This window comes from Trachypithecus francoisi, unplaced genomic scaffold (genome assembly GCF_009764315.1).
Source record: "Trachypithecus francoisi isolate TF-2019V2 unplaced genomic scaffold, Tfra_2.0 Lachesis_group4, whole genome shotgun sequence".
Classification (NCBI taxonomy): Eukaryota; Metazoa; Chordata; class Mammalia; order Primates; family Cercopithecidae; genus Trachypithecus; species Trachypithecus francoisi.
The window spans coordinates 113529923-113549392 of NW_022681469.1; the positions used below are offsets into that span (position 1 = coordinate 113529923).

The following is a 19470-nucleotide window of genomic DNA, read 5'->3' on the forward strand; positions in this document are numbered from 1 at the left end:
GAGATGGGATCCTCTCACACCATGGTGGAAATTAGCACATTTCCCAGAAGACCAAGATAAAAATGCATGTGAGAAGAATAAGAGAACCAAACAGATGGGGCAATAAAATGGAGGCGGAATGAGCTCATCAGGATTCCCAGCACACGGTTTAAGTCCATACTGGGCTCACAGCTGACCTGGGACCAGCTGACATAGTGAGTGAGTGGGTGGTTACTATGCTGCAGCATCAGTTACACTAAGAGATTAGGTGGAGCTGATTCACTGCTGCAGATCTGCACGACTTTTCAAGTGGAGGAAAATCTGTGGGCCCTGGTCTCTGCCACTCACATAACCATCCTCATGGGTAGCATGAGTCATACATGCAGGATTTTTCAGGTAGACAAAGTTGTTGTGCTGTGAGTAAATCCAGTATGAGCTTTCATGTCGTCGAGAGCAGGTTTTAGCCACAGCTACAGCATCTCCGTGTATGAAGGTTTACCTGCTGTACTACACAACGACCCTGCCTTTCCACATTCACCTTTGGCTACAGGTGGTTCATAACACACACAGAAAAAACAAGTTTCTGAAACGTTCCTCACACCAACAGTGATTCCTTCTTTTCCAAACTACCACTCTTGAGTACAGTTGAAGCACCTTTAGACAGTTGAGTCTAATCCCCTTATCTTTTCAAAATTATTATTATTATCATTATTATTATTCTGAGACGGAGTCACTGTCTGTCGCCAGGCTGGAGTGCAGTGGCGCGATCTCGGCTCACTGCAACCTCTACCTCCCGGGTTCAAGCGATTCTTCTGCCTCAGCCTCCCAAGTAGCTGGGACTATAGGCGGGCGCCACCACGCCCAGCTAATTTTTGTATTTTTAGCAGAGACAGGGTTTCACCATGTTGGCCAGGATGGTCTCGATCTCTTGACCTTGTGACCTGCCCGCCTCGGCTTCCCAAAGTTTTGGGATTACAGGCATGAGCCACCATGCTTGGCCCCCCACCCTCTCCCTTATCTTATATGCAAGGAAACTGAAGTCCAGAGAGGAGAAATGACTTGCCCCAAACCAATTAGCTAGTGACAGAGTTAGAATTAGCACTGGATCCCTCATTCCTAAGCCAGCAGGCTTTTCATTGCACCAAGAAGATAAAACTGTAAATAGCATGTACTCTGTTAACTAAGCCTCTAATTATACTGCCTCCAAAGAAAATAACATTTCAAATGTCTGGGTCTTTCCATTTGAGCTTTGGCAATTTCACTGATCACTTCTCATACTGGAATCTCTTTTAAGACGTTTAGGAGTAATTATGTTGGGATATATGCTATTTTTACTCTTGTACACTGCTTTCTTTGTTCAGGAGGAAATTAGAATTCTGGAAATACACTTGATTTTGTTTAATTATTAAAGGAACAAGCTTCTATTTCAAGTAGTTGCAAATATGAATATATCAGTCTGTGTGTCCAGAAAGGATATATGGAACAATATAGGAATGATAATACTCTATTGTCACATCCAATTAAGGGCTACTAGGTCTACAAGTAAAGAGGAACATCAAAGCTATGAGTGAAAATGGAAAAGTCACATCGTTATCTGAATAATTTTGAAAACGTCTGGATTTGGTGCCCTATGAATCATCTGAAATGTAACAAGGCATAAAGTGCTTTGCAACCCTGTTGCCTTCATTATTGTAATTTGTGCATATGTAGGCTTATTTGAACTTTTTCAAGTTTTCATCCAGCTGAAAAAGGATGTGGGAAGAATCAGTCCAGTCAAGGTCATACTTACAAGGTGAAACTGACACCTCCTGGGGATGCAGGCTAACAGAAACATAAGCCCATTACTCACCCCAAATCTCCCATTCATACCTTTTTCTGCTAATGAATATTCTTACCTGGACCATCATTACTTCCATTGTCTCTGCTTTGGATACCTTGTAGACCAGGTTCCTGTCTCTCATTTTTATCCACGAAGAGATTTTCATGAATAGAACTTTTCTTGTAATTTAGCAATAATGTCCTTGAAAACCCCACAACTATTTACATAACAGAAGCTATTGTTTAATGTGCAAAGCGGGTCAGAATTTGGTTTCTAGAGATTAATCACTGCAGTCTAGTTTATATTATCATAATAATTTCATTTATTTTGATACAATTTGCTTTCAGAATCAACCTCGGCTTCTGCGCACAAGTGACAAATCCATTTGTTTCTGGTATAATGGATAACGTGATTAATGACCTTGCAACAGGATTTCTTAAAAACATAGAAAGGAAAAGAAATAAAGATTTCCATTTATAAATGTGCAGTAAACCAGCTCAGTCTGTAGCTGTGCACCAAAATCCCTCTGAACTTGTTTTAAGCCACAGATTTGGAGAGATTCTGAAACAAATTTGCTCCTGACTTTTGGGGGTTTCTGCTCATATCTACTGTCTCCAAGAAGCTGAGGGCAGTGGCCTCACTTTGAGGCAGTGGTGACACTGCGGGCCCCCTGGTTACAAGGACCGGGTACTGTTTGACCTAGTGGCTCCATCGCCATGACTCCAGTTAGATGTCACCCCGCCCCCTGAGCTCAGGTCTTGCTGAATAAGGTCACCGCCGAGGGGGCAGTCGATGAACACGCGCGCGAGGACTCTGCGAGTGGCCTTGTGACTTTGTCCCCAACTCCGGGTGTCCCCTCCTTCCCGTCAGCGTCCGGTGCCTGGTCCTGGTCCCGGTCCCCGAGGCCCCGGGGATTCTTCCCGAGCGTCTTCCGAGTCGGCGCGGGGGGTGGAGGCGGGGCCATGGAGCGCGTCCCGGGGACCGTTGCATCCGGAGGCGGCCGTCGTGCGGCTCCTTCCCGCCTCGAGAGTGAGGTGGCCGGGCCTTGACGAGGTGGCCCACGCCTGCCGCGGGGGTGGCTCGCGATGGCAGTAGGGGTTCGAGTCCCGCCTGGTGGGCTGCTCCTGCTGGAGAAAACGCCTCCCTGAGGGCCGCGGCGAACGCACAGAGAGGCCCAGTGCCTCGCCGGAAGCCACCCTGAGGAAGTGGCACCGGGCACCGAAGGGTTCCCACTTTCTCCTCAGCCTGTGATGCCCGCGTCCTCAGGTGGGTTCGAGGGGCGCCCGGGCAAAGCCAGCCGAGGCACTCGAGAGCCCCAAGGTCGTCTTCCATCTCAGGTCTCCTTTCCTGAGGTGGGGCGCCGGACCTCGCGCTCTTGCCTCAGGCTCCGGCCCACGCGCCCGCCCGGCCGCCAGGCGCGCAACGGGAAGCGCCCCCGCCCCGCCCCGCCCACTGCGTGACGCGCACCCAGCCGAGCCAATCAGAGCTCGTGGCGCGCGCCCCACGCGCCGGCCCCCTCCGCCCCCCAGCTTAAGAAAGGGCGCGCGGGCCGGGCAGGGCCAGAGCGCCGAGCAGCGCGGAGGTTGCCGTTGTGACACGGTGGGAGACGTCGGCCCGGTGGGAGACGTCGGCCCGGTGGTGCACGCGACCCTCGAGACAACAGCGCGGCTACTGGCAGCCGCTAAGGCGCCTCCCGCGGAGCGCCCCGACGGCGCCCGCCTGCCCTTGCGGGACTGAGCGCGGCGGCGGCAGCGGGATGCTGGCGCTGCTGGCCGCCAGCGTGGCGCTCGCCGTGGCCACCGGGGCCCAGGACAGCCCGGCGCCCGGCCGCCGCTTCGTGTGCACTGCACTGCCCCCGGAGGCAGTGCACGCCGGCTGCCCGCTGCCCGCGATGCCCATGCAGGGCGGCGCGCTGAGTCCCGAGGAGGAGCTGCGGGCCGCTGTGCTGCAGCTGCGCGAGACCGTCGTGCAGCAGAAAGAGACGCTGGGCGCGCAGCGCGAGGCCATCCGCGAGCTCACGGGCAAGCTAGCGCGCTGCGAGGGGCTGGCGGGCGGCAAGGCGCGCGGCACAGGGGCCACAGGCAAGGACACTATGGGCGACCTACCGCGGGACCCCGGCCACGTCGTGGAGCAGCTCAGCCGCTCGCTGCAGACCCTCAAGGACCGCCTGGAGAGCCTCGAGGTAGCGGCCCACGGGGAGTGCGGGGGACCTGGAATGGGGACGCTCCCGAGTCGGGGGCGGAAGACTCGGGAGGATGGGGAAAGGGGTCCTGGCCCTGGGGAGGGTGTGATCGTCCGTGGGGTGAGCTGGACTTGAAGGTGAAAGGCGGGGGTCTAGATCCAGCTCGGGAACTCCGCTGCGTGGTATCCCTTCCCACACCGCTGCTCTTGCTGGAAGGAAACGTTTAAATTCCACCCCCGCGCGCCGGGATTGCCGGCAGGATCCGCGGAGCACTTCCCGAGGTCCGAGCTGGAGAACCCAGACGGCCAAGCCGCGGGCGCCAAATACCCGGGGACGCGGTAGCTTCTATCCTCTTGCAAATGTCCAAATCTCTGCGAGCTGGGATGCGCTGCCGCAGGCCGTGCGGGTTGCTGCGAGGCTGCCGCGGGAGGTCAGCTGCCCAGGGCATCTGGTGTTTCTTTCTATAAATCAGGTCAGGCTGGACTAGAGGGGGCGGAAGGCCGGGGGTGGGGGTTGCAGGGAGGCGAGCGCAGGGGGTCACCCTCGGAGACCCCAGAGCGCGCATTAGAGGTAACCTCTGGTTAACTTCCAAGACTCCCCTGCCTACGAGTTGGGTCACATTAAGGTGCTCTTCCGGATTGGTCCCTTCAGGGGAGGGGACCTTATTCCCTTCTCTCTCTCTCCCTCCACGGAGGGAAGATGCGTGCAGTTTGGAACTTTGAGAGAAAAATCTTCAATTATTTTTAATCTTTAGGCTCCACCCTTTTTAAGAAGTGTGGACATTGCTGCTAATAGCCTTTGTGAAAATACTTCTCAGCAAAACTATGTTTAAATTACAGGTGGTAATTATTGCAAAAATGACTCGAGGGTTTCTTTTGGCGTGAGAGCTGAATACAGTATTTCCAGCATCTGTATATCCCCTGATTCATTGTGATTGCTAACAGCTAACATTTCTGGAGCACTAAATAAGTCAGGCACATTATTTAGTTTTTTAATCCTTGGAACAATGAATGGCACGAGGCAGATCCCATTATATGCATTTCACAATTTGGAACACTTTGTGGAGAAGGGTAAGTAGCTTGCCATGAACTTATGGGCAGGCAGCCTGCCACAGCCTCCAGAACCACATGATGGTAGAGGAGAAAAAGAAATAGGAAGTGAGGATTTAGAAACAGCATTAAAAACAAAGATTGCTGGAGTTCAAAATAGCAATGTTTTAGATCTGTCATTTTCCAGAAACATCTCTGCATGCATAGTTATTTACCTTCGTGCCAGACCGGAACTTGGGGGCTGTTTTCATTTGTAGGTGAAAGCTCCTTGGCTTTGTGTAACCATCGATTTACTCTTAAAAAAGGAGAAAATCCTAGAGCTGCGTTTTGGTATCTACCCAGCATAGAATTATAGGGGCCAGACCTAGAATGTTGACTTTTTAGTAAGAGGAGAAAAACGGCTTTTTGAGAAGGGAAAATGAGATTCACAAGTTTCAAATATTGCAGCAAAGTAATTCTTGTCTGACTTTGAAATCTTTTCCATACCAAAAAAGCATCAGTGAGATGCTCCCCTGCCTGCCAGTGGCACAATTCAGTTCTTAGTTTTGGAAGCTTCTCCCTATGTGGTCGGGCCATCACAGCCACATTTCACAATTTCTTTTTGACTCTTTCTGTCCTCCTCCCTTCTCCCCGGTGGCTGAAAGCACCAGCTCAGAGCAAACGTGTCCAATGCTGGGCTGCCCGGCGACTTCCGCGAAGTGCTCCAGCGGCGGCTGGGGGAGCTGGAGAGACAGCTTCTGCGCAAGGTGGCAGAGCTGGAGGACGAGAAGTCCCTGCTGCACAATGAGACGTCTGCTCACCGGCAGAAGACGGAGAGCACCCTGAACGCGCTGCTGCAGAGGGTCACCGAGCTGGAGCGAGGTGTGTGCCTGGCCTGTTTCTCTGTCTGGGAGTGGCCTGATTTTCACCACTTGTGGTCAGACATGTGATTCCAGTTGATGGACAGCAGGGATTGTGACACCACATGGGCCTAGTTCCTGGGTGTGTAAGCAAATAATAAAGGTAACTGAGCATGGTCATCTCAGGAATGAGCTGCCAGCCCCCAGCCCCACTGGCATGATCCAGGGAAAAGTGAATGTGCCCAGGACCAACTTCGATAAGCAACTACAGGGGCATTTCAGTCCCTTCTTAACTAGTCCTGGCAGCAGACTCTGCATATCTTTCTCTTCTCTGCTCACACTGTGGTGAGTAAGTTTCTCCTACAGGAGACAGAGAGGGAGGGATCAGGGGATAATTCAGATCGCATCATCAACCCCCAAACCGCTGGGTGGCTTGGGTGTGAAGTTGTAGGTTTGCCCGTAGTGGGTGTTTATAGGACTGGCATTTTCCCAGAGGCACTAACCTGATGAAGCCACTTCCCTGTGACTCCGTTCCATGCACTGATAGGAGGATGCCCAATAGCAGACCATCCAATGACCTTGGCCGAGGTGGTGCAGATGGAGAAGGGGCTGATGTTACTGTTCCATTTTACAGCCAGCATCCACAAGCCACAGGTCTCTTTCATCCCTTTCCTAGTCTCTTCCTCCAGAAAAACCCATCTTTTCTTCCTTGCCCTTCTCAGAAAAAGGTGAGTATGGCTTACCTGTTAGATTCTTGAGTTTCCAAAACATCTTCCTCTCTGTCTCCCCTCTGTTGCTGGGTGGCCTCAGGAGCCATCCCTGAAGGTAAAGCAGTCAACGCTGTGGCCCTCCTCCCATGACAGGAGAAGGGAGCATCTAGGCACAGGTGAGCGTGGCTCCGTGGACCCCGCCTGAGCCACAGTGGATCCTCGGGACAGCCAGGGCTTTGGAGCTGGCACACTAAAGGTAGTTCGTCTCTCGAAAGGGGAGCTGTGGAACAAGAGAAGGGCTCTGTGAGAGACTTTGATGGCTGTAAATCTCCCTCTGCACAGTGGCCAAGTTGCCACAAGGGGTTGGGTAAACAGAATCCTGAGCCAGAGCCTTAGTCGTGCCAGGCGGGAGCTCAGACTCCTGGTATACCCGTTTCGTAGATGAGAAAAACAATCCGTTCTCAGCAGGACATGTATCTTTTGGGGAGAGGGGCCCAAAGTGGGGCCTGGGCCACTAGCTGGTAAACAGTGACAGTCACATCAACCTGCACCTCCTCCTTCTCTTTCTCTGACTCAAGGCCGATGTCATTTCACTGGGCTTACTCCTAAGGTAAGCAATCATCACAGCTTTGGCCACCCAGAAGCTGCCACTTCGTGACTGTCCCTTTCGTCCCCAGCCTGTCCGTTACCAGCCAGAAAGAAACAGTCCGGACTCAGGCCCTGCCAGCCTGACTCTTGATCCTTTAGTTTCCCAGAAAGCCCTCAGAGCTCGTCTGGCACAGAGGGGAAGCTCACCTCTACGAGGGCAAAAACCCTGCTGGCCATTTATGCACCCCAGAGAGGCAGCTCAGTCTCTCTTCATCCTGCCATGGGAAATCTAGAATCCTTTGGTAAGCTCCACCAACTCAGCTCTGGGATGTGCTTTAAGGAAAGTGATCATCTGCAGACCAGTTTATCTTCTGGGCAATTCTGAGTTTATATTTGTCCTGTTTTTGACAATTGTAGAGAGATGTGGAAATGCCCAGTCCCCCAAATGTACTGTGATTGGAAACGAGGCCAAATTTCTTAGACACATCCAGCTGAATCCCGAGTAGCTAGACCTCAACCTCATGCCAGGCAGGGGGCCTTGGTGGGGAGACTCTGGCCTTTGGTCCATCAGCCTCCACCCCTTGGGGACCAGATGCTCAACTGTGAGTTCCACACTTGGCATTCTGTAACCCCTGGCACGACCCTGCAAGGTAGGTATTAGTTCAGACGAGGGACTCAAGTCAGAGAGCTGAAGTGATGCCTGCGTTCACGTCGCCAGCAGATTGCAGAGCTGGGAGTGAAGTTGGTGGAGCCCCCAGAGGGGTGATGGAGGCCGCAGCCTGGAGCGGTGTGTAGGCCTCAGCCCTGCTGGGTCGAGGCTCTTTGGAGCCCCGAGCAAACACCTGACCCGTGGCATGTGGGCGCCCCTGCCGCCCGGGGCCCAGGGTTGCTTGCTTTTCTGGGCTGCAAGACCTGCTCCTCTGCAAGGGCCTCCAGAGTCCGGGCCAGCTGTCCAGGCACCGCTTGGCTCAGTGTTGAAAGAAACGTTGCTGCTGAGAAAACCAAAGCTGCCTCTCTTCCAGCCCCAGGCTGCCCACCCCCTGCTGAACCTTGCTGCCACCTGCAGTGTTTGATTTATTGGTCAGGCCTTTTAATTCCTTAATTGGTTTTAACCAAGTTTCCTCCAAACCGCCAAGCTGTTTTATTTAAATAAAAGGCACTGGCTCTCAGGGTACAGGCCCCCTCCTCTGCCCCTCGGCTCTCCCAGCTCTAATTAAACCTATCTGTTGTCACCAAGCTGACAGTATTACCCACACAGTCGTATCAGATCGGCAAGGCTGCCCTCCCGCAAGTATAGCAGCCATTTCTCTTTATTAGACAATGATGCCTTCATTAAGAACATGGTCATTTGCCACTTGAAGATTAAGTGCGAGTGGCTACGTGTCTTGGAAAGAGGGACTTCTGGCCCCTGGCCTATCATTCACTAGCTGTGTGACCTTGGATACGTCACCTCACTTCGCTGAGCCTCCGAGCCTCAACTATGCAACCTGCAAAAATGGGAGAGTAGGGACATTCTGGTTCTCTCTCTCAGTTTTGCTTTTCAGCCTAATGAGGGACTAGTCCCAGCTTTCACTCTGGCCTGGCCCGTTGGCTTCTTGGGTGAGCAGATCTTCCCCAGCCCTTGCCAGGTGCCCAGCAGCTCTGCAGTGGCACCTCTTGGGAGAGGTGCCCATCCTTAGGAGGTCAGGAGCAATCAGGAGACCACCACTGGCAGATGTGAGTACACGCAACACGTGAAGCCCAGATTCTAGAATGTACACACTGCCTGTTCCAGAGAAGTTAGAAAGGGGATAGTGGGCCGGGCGCGGTGGCTCAAGCCTGTAATCCCAGCACTTTGGGAGGCCGAGACGGGCGGATCACGAGGTCAGGAGATCGAGACCATCCTAACGAACACGGTGAAACCCCGTCTCTACTAAAAAATACAAAAAACTAGCTGGGCGAGGTGGCGGGCGCCTGTAATCCCAGCTACTCCAGAGGCTGAGGCAGGAGAATGGCATAAACCCGGCAAGCGGAGCTTGCAGTGAGCTGAGATCCGGTCACTGCACTCCAGCCTGGGCGACAGAGCCAGACTCCGTCTCAAAGAAAAAAAAAAAAAAACAAAAAACAAAAAAAAGAAAGGGGATAGTGGGTTCTGCTGTGCTCCTTTGCAGAAACCCTCCTTAGATAGATGTGAACTGCCGCCCCTGAGAGCCTTTCATGTGTATTACTTACTCTGAGGGAAAATGAGTTTGGGGGATTGTGGTGGAGAAAGGTTTATCCTGGCTCATGTTCTGCAGAAGAGACTGATTTAACTCCACAGTGACACAGGCAGTTCTGGCTTCAGAGAGCCCGCCTGTCTCTGATTGCCTCAAAGACTGTCTGAGCCCTTGTGGATGCTTAACCAACACTTGTTGAATGAGTGAAGGGTGTTTAGATTCCTTCAACGGCAGCGTCAGGTTCTCAAATAAGAGGGCAGCCTTTGCCATGACAGCTGGCACAATCAAACGGTGTCCTACAAACTTTGGAATCTGTGATGCCTGGATAGGGGCTGCTGCTGTGGTTTACTTAATTTTGAACTTCAACCATGGCTGCATTGGAAATTATGTAAACCCATTCTAGAGTTTGTTTTCAAGGATTTTAGAAGCGCCAATGACATGGGGTGGCCGGTGGATTCTCACCAATTCCAGGAAGGTCTGGAAGGGCCAAGGCTCTGGCCAGGTGTGTTCCCCTAAATGAGGAGAGACACCCTGTGGTTCGGTTCCCCTGCCTCCCACTGGCTCCAGACGACGGGAAACGATCAATAAACTCAATCTTCTCTTGAGGAGGAAAAGAGCAAAGTGCTTTTCGTCAGGGATTTAGACCAAAAAGCCACTTCTGAGTTAAGTTGTGGAGTCAAGACCCGGGAGTCTGACTCCTTCGCCTCGGCAGTGGTAATTCTTTCCTGTGAGGAGTGACACAGACTCACTCACTCGACAAGTATTTATTGGGTTCCTGGATCCCTGTAAGACTTCCTTCTTCTAAGCCCAAGTCCAGAGTTCCTAGATCCTGCCGAGATTTCAAGGAAATAAGTGATAAGATATGGCTAAGGAAGCAGTTTCTGGCTTAACACAAGAAAATTAAATCTACCTTCTGCTCCTTCCTCAAGCTTTCTAGTCAACTAATATGACTTGTGAAAAGAGAGTATTAACTAGAAGGAACCAGAGCTTTTTCTTTTCTTTTCTTTCTTTCTTTTTTTTTTTGAGCAGAGCCTCTGTCACCCAGGCGGGAGCGCAGTGATGCAATCATAGCTCACTACAGCCTGGACCTTCTGGGCTCAAGCGATCCCTACCTCAGCCTCCTGAGTAGTTGGAACCACAGGTGTGTGCCACTCTGCCCAGCTAATTTTTATATTTTTTGTAGAGATGAGGTCTTGCCGTGTTGCCCAGGCTGTTCTCGAACTCCTGGGCTCAAGCAGTCCTCCCATCTCAGCTTCCCAAAGCACCGGGATTATAGGCATGAGCCACTGCACTTGGCTAATTTTTTAATTTTTTTGTAGAGACGGAGTCTTGCTATGTTGCACAGGCTGGTCTCGAACTCTTGGCCGCAAGCAATCCTCCAGCCTCGGCCTCCCAAAATGCTGGTATTATATAGGTGTGAGCCACCACACCCATCCAAGAACATTTTTTCTTCTAGATTTCAAGAGGCCTCTTTTCCTGTCCTAAAAGACGGAGCTAAATTCTCTAACGTGCCCCACGCAGTGCCCACGAAATCTTCCTTTTCCTCCCTCTCCTGGGTGTCCCGGGGTCCCGTACTTGCTGTCACCTGTATCTGGGGTTCTCTTCTGTAGGTCTTTCCGGGCCTTCCCTGCATCCTCTGCCTTCCCTCCCCTGGCCACTCCCCGTCTTAGCCGGAGCCACTGCCTGGCCTTCCCTCATATACCTGCTGCTGGTTTCATGTCACCTTCCCCTCCTGAATGTAAGCTCCCTAAGGACAAGGACTCCTTCTTGTGTCCTGAATCCTGCTGGACTTCAGCCTTTTATCAGTGGCTGGTGTGGAGCAGACTTTGGTCACTTGCTGGAGGGTCCAGCAAGGCTGTGTGAGGAACCTGCTTGAGGATCTAGCAAGACGTGGCTCTGGGCAGTGCTGGTGGGTGGGGCGAGGGGGTGGCCTAACACGCTGCTGGCCTCTCTTCCTCCCCACCTCCAGGCAACAGCGCCTTTAAGTCACCAGATGCGTTCAAGGTGTCCCTCCCGCTCCGCACAAACTACCTATACGGCAAGATCAAGAAGACACTGCCCGAGCTGTACGCGTTCACCATCTGCCTGTGGCTGCGGTCCAGCGCCTCGCCGGGCATTGGCACCCCATTCTCCTACGCGGTGCCGGGGCAGGCCAACGAGATCGTGCTGATCGAGTGGGGCAACAACCCCATCGAGCTGCTCATCAATGACAAGGTGAGGCCCGCCTGCACCGCCACCCTCCCCGGAAACCATCGCGTGGTAGCGGGAGCCACAGTCCCCACCCCGGCGGTCCTCGCCACACCAAAGGGGCCCAGACATGGGACTGCGGGGCTGTCCTCCTGGAGGTGGGGATAGCTTTGTACATGCTGGGTGGCTTGCAGGAGCGGGGCAGGGAGGGGCAGCTGCAGCTTGTGGGGGTCTGAGCTGTGAGTCCAACCACGAAGCAGCAGAAGGTCCAGGCACCTAGGCCGTGCGTGGAAGGGCAGAAGGAGCAGGTCTCCGTGTGCGGCCTGGATTGAGAGAGGACCTCAGGCCGGTCAGTGAGGGCTGTTCCCCAGGTCCACACTGATTAAGGGGGCGTGTGTGTCTCAGTGTAAGACATTCCTCACGAGCATATTTTGGTGGGGATCAGGTTTCTAGAGATATGATTTACCTACAGCAAAATGTACCCATTTTAATGTACAATTCAGGAAGTTTTAACAAAGGCACACAGTTGTGTAACTACCACCAGGATGAAAAAATATAAAACAGTTCCATTGCCCCCCAAAACCCGCTTATACCCCTTCATAGTTAGCTCTGATCCCAGCCCCAGCCCATGGCCACTGCTGACCTGGTATATACACCCTTAGTATCGCCCTTTCCAGAGCAAATGCCCCTTCTTAATAGACTGCTTGGTTTTGGCATTCAGGAGTGGTCTTCTCAAGAGATCTGCTCCAAGAGCCGGGCATGGGAGCTCATGCCTGTAATCCCAGTGCGTTGGGAGGCTGAGGCAGGAGGATCGCTTGAGCCCAGGAGTTCGAGAGCAGCCTGGGCAACATAGCAAGACCCCTTCTCTACAAAAAATTAAAAAGTTAGCTAGGTGTGGTGGTATGCACCTGTAGTTCCAGCTACTCGGGAGGCTGAGGCAGAAGGATGAGTTTGAGCCCAGGATGTCGAGGCTGCAGTGAGCTATGATCGCACCACTGTACTCCAGCCTGGGTGACAGAGTGATACCCTGTCTCTTAAAAAAAAAACAAACAAACAGTCCACTTTGGGCCTCCTGGGTACCTCTCACAGCCCTGCTTCCAAACTTTCATTCTAACGGCAGACTTCATATAACAAAAAGAGCATTCTCAGAACTTGGCCTGATTTGGGCATTTGAGTGACTATGCAAACTCCCTGCCACCCGGACCACCCCTGGTGGAGGCAGGGGCAGTTCAGTCCCTCACTCTATCTTCACTGAACTGCCCTGGGTGGAGTTTGTCGAAGTTTAAGAAATGCTGTGGCATCAGCCTGCTGGGCTCCTCCTAGATAGACCCCGTTGCCTGAACCAGGAGTTAATTGTTCTAAATAACACCCTAGGACACAGTGGGGCTGAGAGCCTTGTTGTCCTCTGGGTTTGGACGGCTTGTAAACAGCAAATTCCTGGGAGGGAGGCTTCAGGTTGCTAGGAGACCAGCAGCAACAGTGCAGTGGTTCACAGGCTGGTTCATAGGCGAGCCTGCATGGAAAGTGCTTGCAGGACCGCCAGGGATCCGGCCGGTGGCAGCGTCCTCCCCCCAGTTCCTCGTGCTGTCTGTGAGCTCCCTGCCCACACAGATACTCACACACGTGCCGCTGTGCAGGGAGGACAGGGCACACCCCCAGCACACAGACAGATCCCTGCGTGCCACTACGGAGGTTTGGGACTTGGCGTGAGAAATGAGGATCTCTGGTCTGTTTTCCAAGGAGACTGGCCCAGTGGAGCCCTGACTTCCCGAGGTTCTCTGGCATGGAGAGCTCGGGGCCAGTGTGGGGGTGTTGACCCTCACACCTGCTTGGTCATCAGCCATGCCAGACACCAAAGGTATCCCATTAATGTGAGGGCCGCTCTGGGGTCAGGGTTTCCACCGAAGCTGCCCCCTTTCATGTTCTTCACGTATGACCCCAGGTGACAGGAGGAGCAGTGTGGCCCAGGGGGATTGTGGGGTGTCCTTCCTGTTTCCTGCCCTGGGGAACCCCGAGGGCATGGGCTCAGCAGGTCCTTACCTGCACATTGCTGCCCGCAGGTTGCACAGCTGCCCCTGTTTGTCAGTGATGGCAAGTGGCACCACATCTGTGTCACCTGGACGACACGGGATGGCATGTGGGAGGCGTTCCAGGATGGAGAGAAGCTGGGCACTGGGGAGAACCTGGCTCCCTGGCACCCCATCAAGCCTGGGGGAGTGCTGATCCTTGGGCAAGAGCAGGTGGGTGCAGGTGGGCACAGGGCAGGTGCAGAGCAGGTGCAGGTGGGTGCAGGGTGGTTGCGGGTGGACACAGGTGGGCGCAGGGTGGGTGCAGGTGGGCGCAGGTGGGTGCAGGGTGGCCGTGCACCCTTCCAGGAATGGTGCAAGGAGGGGCTAACCGAGCCACACGAGGCCAGGCCTGCAGCTGTTCCTGCTCCTGGCCCCAGCTGTTGGCCCCACAGACCTGGCCACGGTGTCCTGACAGCCAGGTTGGGGGAGTGAGAACCCCAGCAGCCTGGCCCTTGCTGTCCTGTGGTTAGAGTTTGGGCATGGGGACATGGCCTGCATGGCAGGGACCAGGTGGGTGTGGTTCAAACAGATTCCAAATAGAACCTGGCACAGAGGGGTGAGAGTGTCCCTGTGGTCATGGGTCATCTCGTGACACAGGCTCCAGCTTCTGTCTGGGAGGAGGCTGAGTGAGGGAGTCTCCTGGAGTGCTCATGGTACTGACTCAGGATTGTGGGGCTGGTGTCTTCCAGGAGTACCTGCTCAGGGTCTCAACCCTGATACCCAGCAAGGGGCACTTAGGTAATCCATGGTGGGTGCTCAGCCCATGTGGGAGACAGGGAGGAAAGGGTGGCACCTCAAAGCGCCCTCAAGAAACTTACCATCTAGGGGAGGGAATGGCTAAGCTGGCTGTCTGGTCTAGGAGAGATAAGCGTTGGCATTTCAGTCTGTGTGTGGGTTTTTGATGATGGACAGTGGGGAGTAGATGCCAGGTGCACTGGGGGGCTTTGAGTCTGGTTCCTCCTTGGCCCACTCCTCCCTCAATTTCCCCTACTACATCTCCTCTGGGAGGGACTAGGAGTCATGAGACCTGGCTATGATCCTAGCTTTGGGACTCTGAGCAATGTCTCCCCTTACCAGCCTCAGTTTCCCCTGTGTAAAATGGGGAGATTTGAGCAATGCCACCTCCCCATTAAAAGGCCAGTTCTGACATGCCTGGGAGCTTCAGAACCTGCAGAAACAGGTAGTGTTGGTCAGAGCTGGGGGGGCATCAGAGAAATGTCCAAATCTCCTGTCTGTACCCCGTGTGCAGGGGGACTTGTGAACCGGCCCTGACGCAGCTGTCTTGTTCCCATTCCCCAGGACACCGTGGGGGGTAGGTTTGATGCCACTCAGGCGTTTGTCGGGGAGCTCAGCCAGTTCAACATATGGGACCGCGTCCTTCGCGCACAAGAAATTGTCAACATCGCCAACTGCTCCACAAACATGCCGGGCAACATCATCCCGTGGGTGGACAATAACGTCGATGTCTTCGGGGGGGCCTCCAAGTGGCCCGTGGAGACGTGCGAGGAGCGTCTCCTTGACTTGTAGCCGCCTTCTCTGTCCAGGAGGCCGGGATCAGGCTGTTGCCATGGAAGTTCAGGGCCATTGACTCCCCCACTTAAACTCTTGCCAGTCTGGGCTCAGGGTCTCTGAGCTCATTCCCCAGGAATCTCTAAGACCGGGGCTAGGGCAGTGTCTGTCACTGGCTGATTTGTTCCCTACCAAGATTCTGTTGCTCTTTGAAGTAGTGCCGGGGTCCCCTGGGAAGATGCCCTAAGCCACGAGTGGGCGGATCTCTGCCCTCCTGCTACAAGTGGAGGCAGTTCCAGCAGCCCCTCTTCAGAGCCCATGTAAAGCTATCGCAGCCTGAGCCCTGTTGCCCTCCAGTTCCTTGGTGTCCCGTGCACCCCTTCTGTCTGTCCCCTTTCACGGCTGTGCAGCCATCCCACTGGAGTGGCCGTGTCCCTTGTGCATTGAGTGCGTCCCCGCTGGTGACTAAGCTCTCAGCAAGCGGCTACCCCCGATCTGCAAAACGGCCTCTCCCTTTGTGTTCCATACATTGTGAATCTTCCCATCTGAAGAACGCGCAGCCTGCCCAGACAAAGCCCTGCCCTCCCCAAAGCAGAGGGGCTGTCTGTGTCTCTGGAAAGGGGGAGTGGGGGGGCGGGGCTCAGAAAGGAGAAGGACTGTGACCTCCGGCCCCTTCCCCCATCATCTCTTCCTTAGACCGATGCTTTGACTGAATCATCACTAGCTATGGCATTAAAAGGCCTCTCTTCTCATCTGGTGCCAAAGGTTCCATTGCAGCTTTTTACAACCATCCGGTGTGGTTTGGAGGATTTTTTTTTTTTTTTCCCAACAGAAAAGAACAGCCATTAGAAGAAGCCTCCCCTTTTCTGATGTTCCGCCCACTGTGAAGAGTGTGCTTGTTTTAAATTCATGTTGATTCTTGTAAGCAGTGGACTGTCTTCATCAACTATTTCCCTACAGAACTCCTCAAGAAAACAGAGATCATTTGCCTGGAGACTGACTGAGTGACTCCAAGCTACTCACCGTATTGGACAGGGGTAGTCATTTATTTTAAAGATAAAGTGACAAAGTGGGGAAATTTATAAAGCTAAATATTATATATTTTATTTTTCATACATGTTTGAAGTGCAAATCTGTGGATATTCCATTTGTAGGATCAAGTCGACATGCCCATCCTGACATTGTATGCTATGAGAACTCTTCTGATGACGGAATTTTGATTAAAGTGCACTGAAAGATGCTTCTGTGTTTGTCTTCCTCATGTTCTGGGGGTGAAGGTGGGAAGGGGTAGGGCTTTGCAACTTCTGGCAGAAGGATGATGGCTCTGGTTTGCTGGAGCCTACATCTGGTGGGTTTGGGGGTGCTGAGGATGGTTAGAGGAGGGTGTGGTCCAGCCGTCCATCCTTCCTATTTCAATGCCTGGCTCAGGCTGTGGGTGCCTGGCAGGCTCTGCCCAGGCTTCTTGTCCCCAGCCCACCCCTGTCTTCTCAACCAGGAGAGCCAGCTTAGCTAGAAGAACTGCAGCCGCCTTCCAGGTGTGGTACATCCTTAGCGTCTACTCTGTAGGTGTTCTTTAGACATCATCTCATTGAATCCTCCCGGAATGAGCTAATCCCATTTTACGGGTGAATACACAACAATTAAAGCTATTTTGGGATCATGCAGCCCGTAGAGGATGGAGCTGGGCTCAAAGCTGGCCCGTGGCTCCAAGGGCTCTGTCCCTTCCACTGCTCACTCCAAGGCGCCCAGTGCCATTGTGTCCTCCCAGATCGGCCTCTCTGTGCCCACCTGGCCCTGGCAGGTGTGTTGACCGTCTTTCCCCCTCCACAAGCATTAGATTCCCCCTTGCCCCACCACCACCTCTTTCCACTTTTGTAGCTTTACTCTGTCTTGGTAGCTGCAGAATGTAACTTAGTTTGTCCTTTTTCCAAGTAGCAATGTCAATTTCTATTATACTCTGCTATTATATTTCTGCTCTATCACGGAGCAGAGCCTAATCTTGGAGCCAACTGACACCGTGCGCCAGATGTACTTGATACCAAGGCTGAAATGGAAGCCATAACCTCCGAAACCAAGACCGGGAGGTCACGGAGGTTCCTGGAGTCTATTTTTGATGTTGTGAAGTATAACTTGGCAAGAACTGAAAACCACTGGTGTTGGGTAGAGCATGAAATGAGGCCAGATATCCTGCTCAGGGACCTTTGAAACTCAAAAGTGCTGAGACCTGGTGGAGAGCAGTTTGTTTTGAATCCCCTTCATGCTGGAAACACCAGCTACTCAGATCTCCCCCTGAAAGGTGCTGAGGGGTTTCCTCATTTCATATGCATGCCAGGCGCTGAGCCGGCCCAACTCGCTTCCCAGGCGCAGCCTCCCCAAAGAGCATCGCTTTGCATCAGGGCTTTGGAAACCCTGCTGAACCAGATAACTTCCTCCCTGCAACTGGAAGAGCTCTGAGCCCACAACAGGGGATCAAAATGTTCCTTGCTGATCTGACCCGAAGATGGGAGAACCAGCTCTCCGTATCATAGCTACACACTGGTCCTCCTGTTGGCAGTTTGGTCCTCCTGACATACAAGCAGAAACAAGAATCATTTATGCAATCCAGCAAGTTCCTTATGCCTTGATCCTCCCATGTGAAGGAGACCTGTGGCCTCAGTTTCCCCCACTCAAGACTTTTTTTTTTTGAGAAGGAGTCTCGCTCTGTTGCCCAGGCTGGAGTGCAGTGGCGCGATCTTGGCTCACTGCAACCTTGCCTCCCAGGTTCATGCCATTCTCCTGCCTCAGCCTCCCGAGTAGCTGGGACTACAGGCACCCGCTGCCATGCCCAGCTAATTTTTTGTATTTTTAGTAGAGACGGGGTTTCACTGTGTTAGCCAGGATGATCTCGATCTTCTGACCTCGTGATCCGCCTGCCATGGACTCCCAAAGTGCTGGGATTACAGGCGTGAGCCACCACGCTTGGCCTCAAAACTCTTATCCTTTGTGCAAGGCTGGAAAAATACTGATAGCAAACTGGGTTCTCCAAGAAGGGTGGGGTAGAGATTGTCCTAGATGATGGAATATTCAGGTTGGTTAAGGGTTGTCATGGAAACTGTAGCCAAATGATCAATGATTAATGAATTGAAAAGTAATAAAATGCAGCTAAATCAAAGGCAGCCTGGGACCACGTCTCCACCAATAGGAAAGGCAGACCAAGATCCTGCCCAGCCTCTGGGGGCTTTGACATCAGCTCTCCTTATACAGAAGCTCTCAGAAAGAAAAGATGACTTCCTTTTGAGCACAGATGTTATAATTTATTCTATCAACAAATATTTGGGGCACCTACTTTGTGTCAGCAACTATTCCAGGCACTCAAGATGCAATGGTGAGCAACATAGCAAAGTTCTCCTTTTAAATGGAGATTAATTTCAGTGGGAAGTGCAGATAGAAGGCAAATATATAAACAAGAAAAACGCTGGTGATGTGATATGGAGTAACTGGGGAACTACTTTCTGGGGTCACATTTAAGCTGGGACCTAATTGAAGAGAGGGAACCAATCATGGGCAGAACCCCACAGACAGAGGGAACAGGAAGTGTGAAGACCTAAGGTACAGCTGAGCTTGGATGTTCAAGAGAAGAAATAGCCAGGGTGGCTGCATTCACTAGAGAGGGGAGGGGTGGATGGGATGAAGAGATTGTAGGGTCAGATCACAAAGAGCCTGTGTTGACATCTCAGTGAAATGGGAAGTCTGGAAGTTTTAAGCAGAGGAATGTGATAATGTGATTAACATTGTTAGTCCACTGCTCTTCCTGGTGGATGGAGAATAAACTGTAGAGCATTGTAAAGGGAAGTAGAGAGACTCGTAAGGAGGTTACTGTACTAGTCGTGTTAAGAGGTCATGATGGCTTGGACTAGGGAAGTAGCAGGGGAGACAAAAAAAATAGTGGAAGGATTTAGGATATACTTGGAAGTAGTCATCCTGACTTGCTGATATTTGGAATTTGGGGAGAGAAATAACATACAATTTTTAAAAACCTAAACTCCAAGTAGGATAAACAGAGAAATTCACACCTAGAAATATCATAAACTGTTGAAAACCAACTAAAGACAGACAATTTTGAAAGCAGCAAGAGAGAAGAGATTCGAGATGTACAAGAAATCCTCAATAAAATTTACAACTGAATTCTCATCAGAATCTATGGATGCCAGGAGGCAGAGGGATGGACACATTCAAAGTGCTGAAAGAAAAATACTGTCAGCCAAGAATCCTATATCTGACAAAGCTATCCTTCAAAAATGAAGGCAAAACTAAGACATTCCAAATAAACAAAAACTGACAATTTGACACTAGTAGATCTGCTCT

At 52.3% G+C, this 19470-nt stretch overlaps 1 protein-coding gene across 1 annotated transcript; it reads left to right on the plus strand.

Moving 5' to 3' along the window:
- Nucleotides 1–3365: 3365 nt before the first annotated feature.
- Nucleotides 3366–16366, plus strand: NPTX2 (neuronal pentraxin 2). The gene is made up of 5 exons (XM_033193366.1): nucleotides 3366–3980; nucleotides 5674–5890; nucleotides 11331–11575; nucleotides 13609–13788; nucleotides 14917–16366. The coding sequence occupies exons 1-5, from the start codon at nucleotides 3555–3557 to the stop codon at nucleotides 15142–15144; spliced, it is 1296 nt and encodes a 431-aa protein (XP_033049257.1). The 5' UTR covers nucleotides 3366–3554; the 3' UTR covers nucleotides 15145–16366.
- The last annotated feature ends 3104 nt before the right edge of the window (nucleotides 16367–19470 follow it).

Bases quoted from the DNA above. Each gene is read 5' to 3' on its own strand.
- NPTX2 (XM_033193366.1), top strand. From the start codon at position 3,555: ATGCTGGCGCTGCTGGCCGCCAGCGTGGCGCTCGCCGTGGCCACCGGG. The intron at 11,576-13,608 runs GTGAGGCCCGCC...TGCTGCCCGCAG, and splicing joins AGCTGCTCATCAATGACAAG to GTTGCACAGCTGCCCCTGTT. The intron at 13,789-14,916 runs GTGGGTGCAGGT...CCCATTCCCCAG, and splicing joins TGATCCTTGGGCAAGAGCAG to GACACCGTGGGGGGTAGGTT.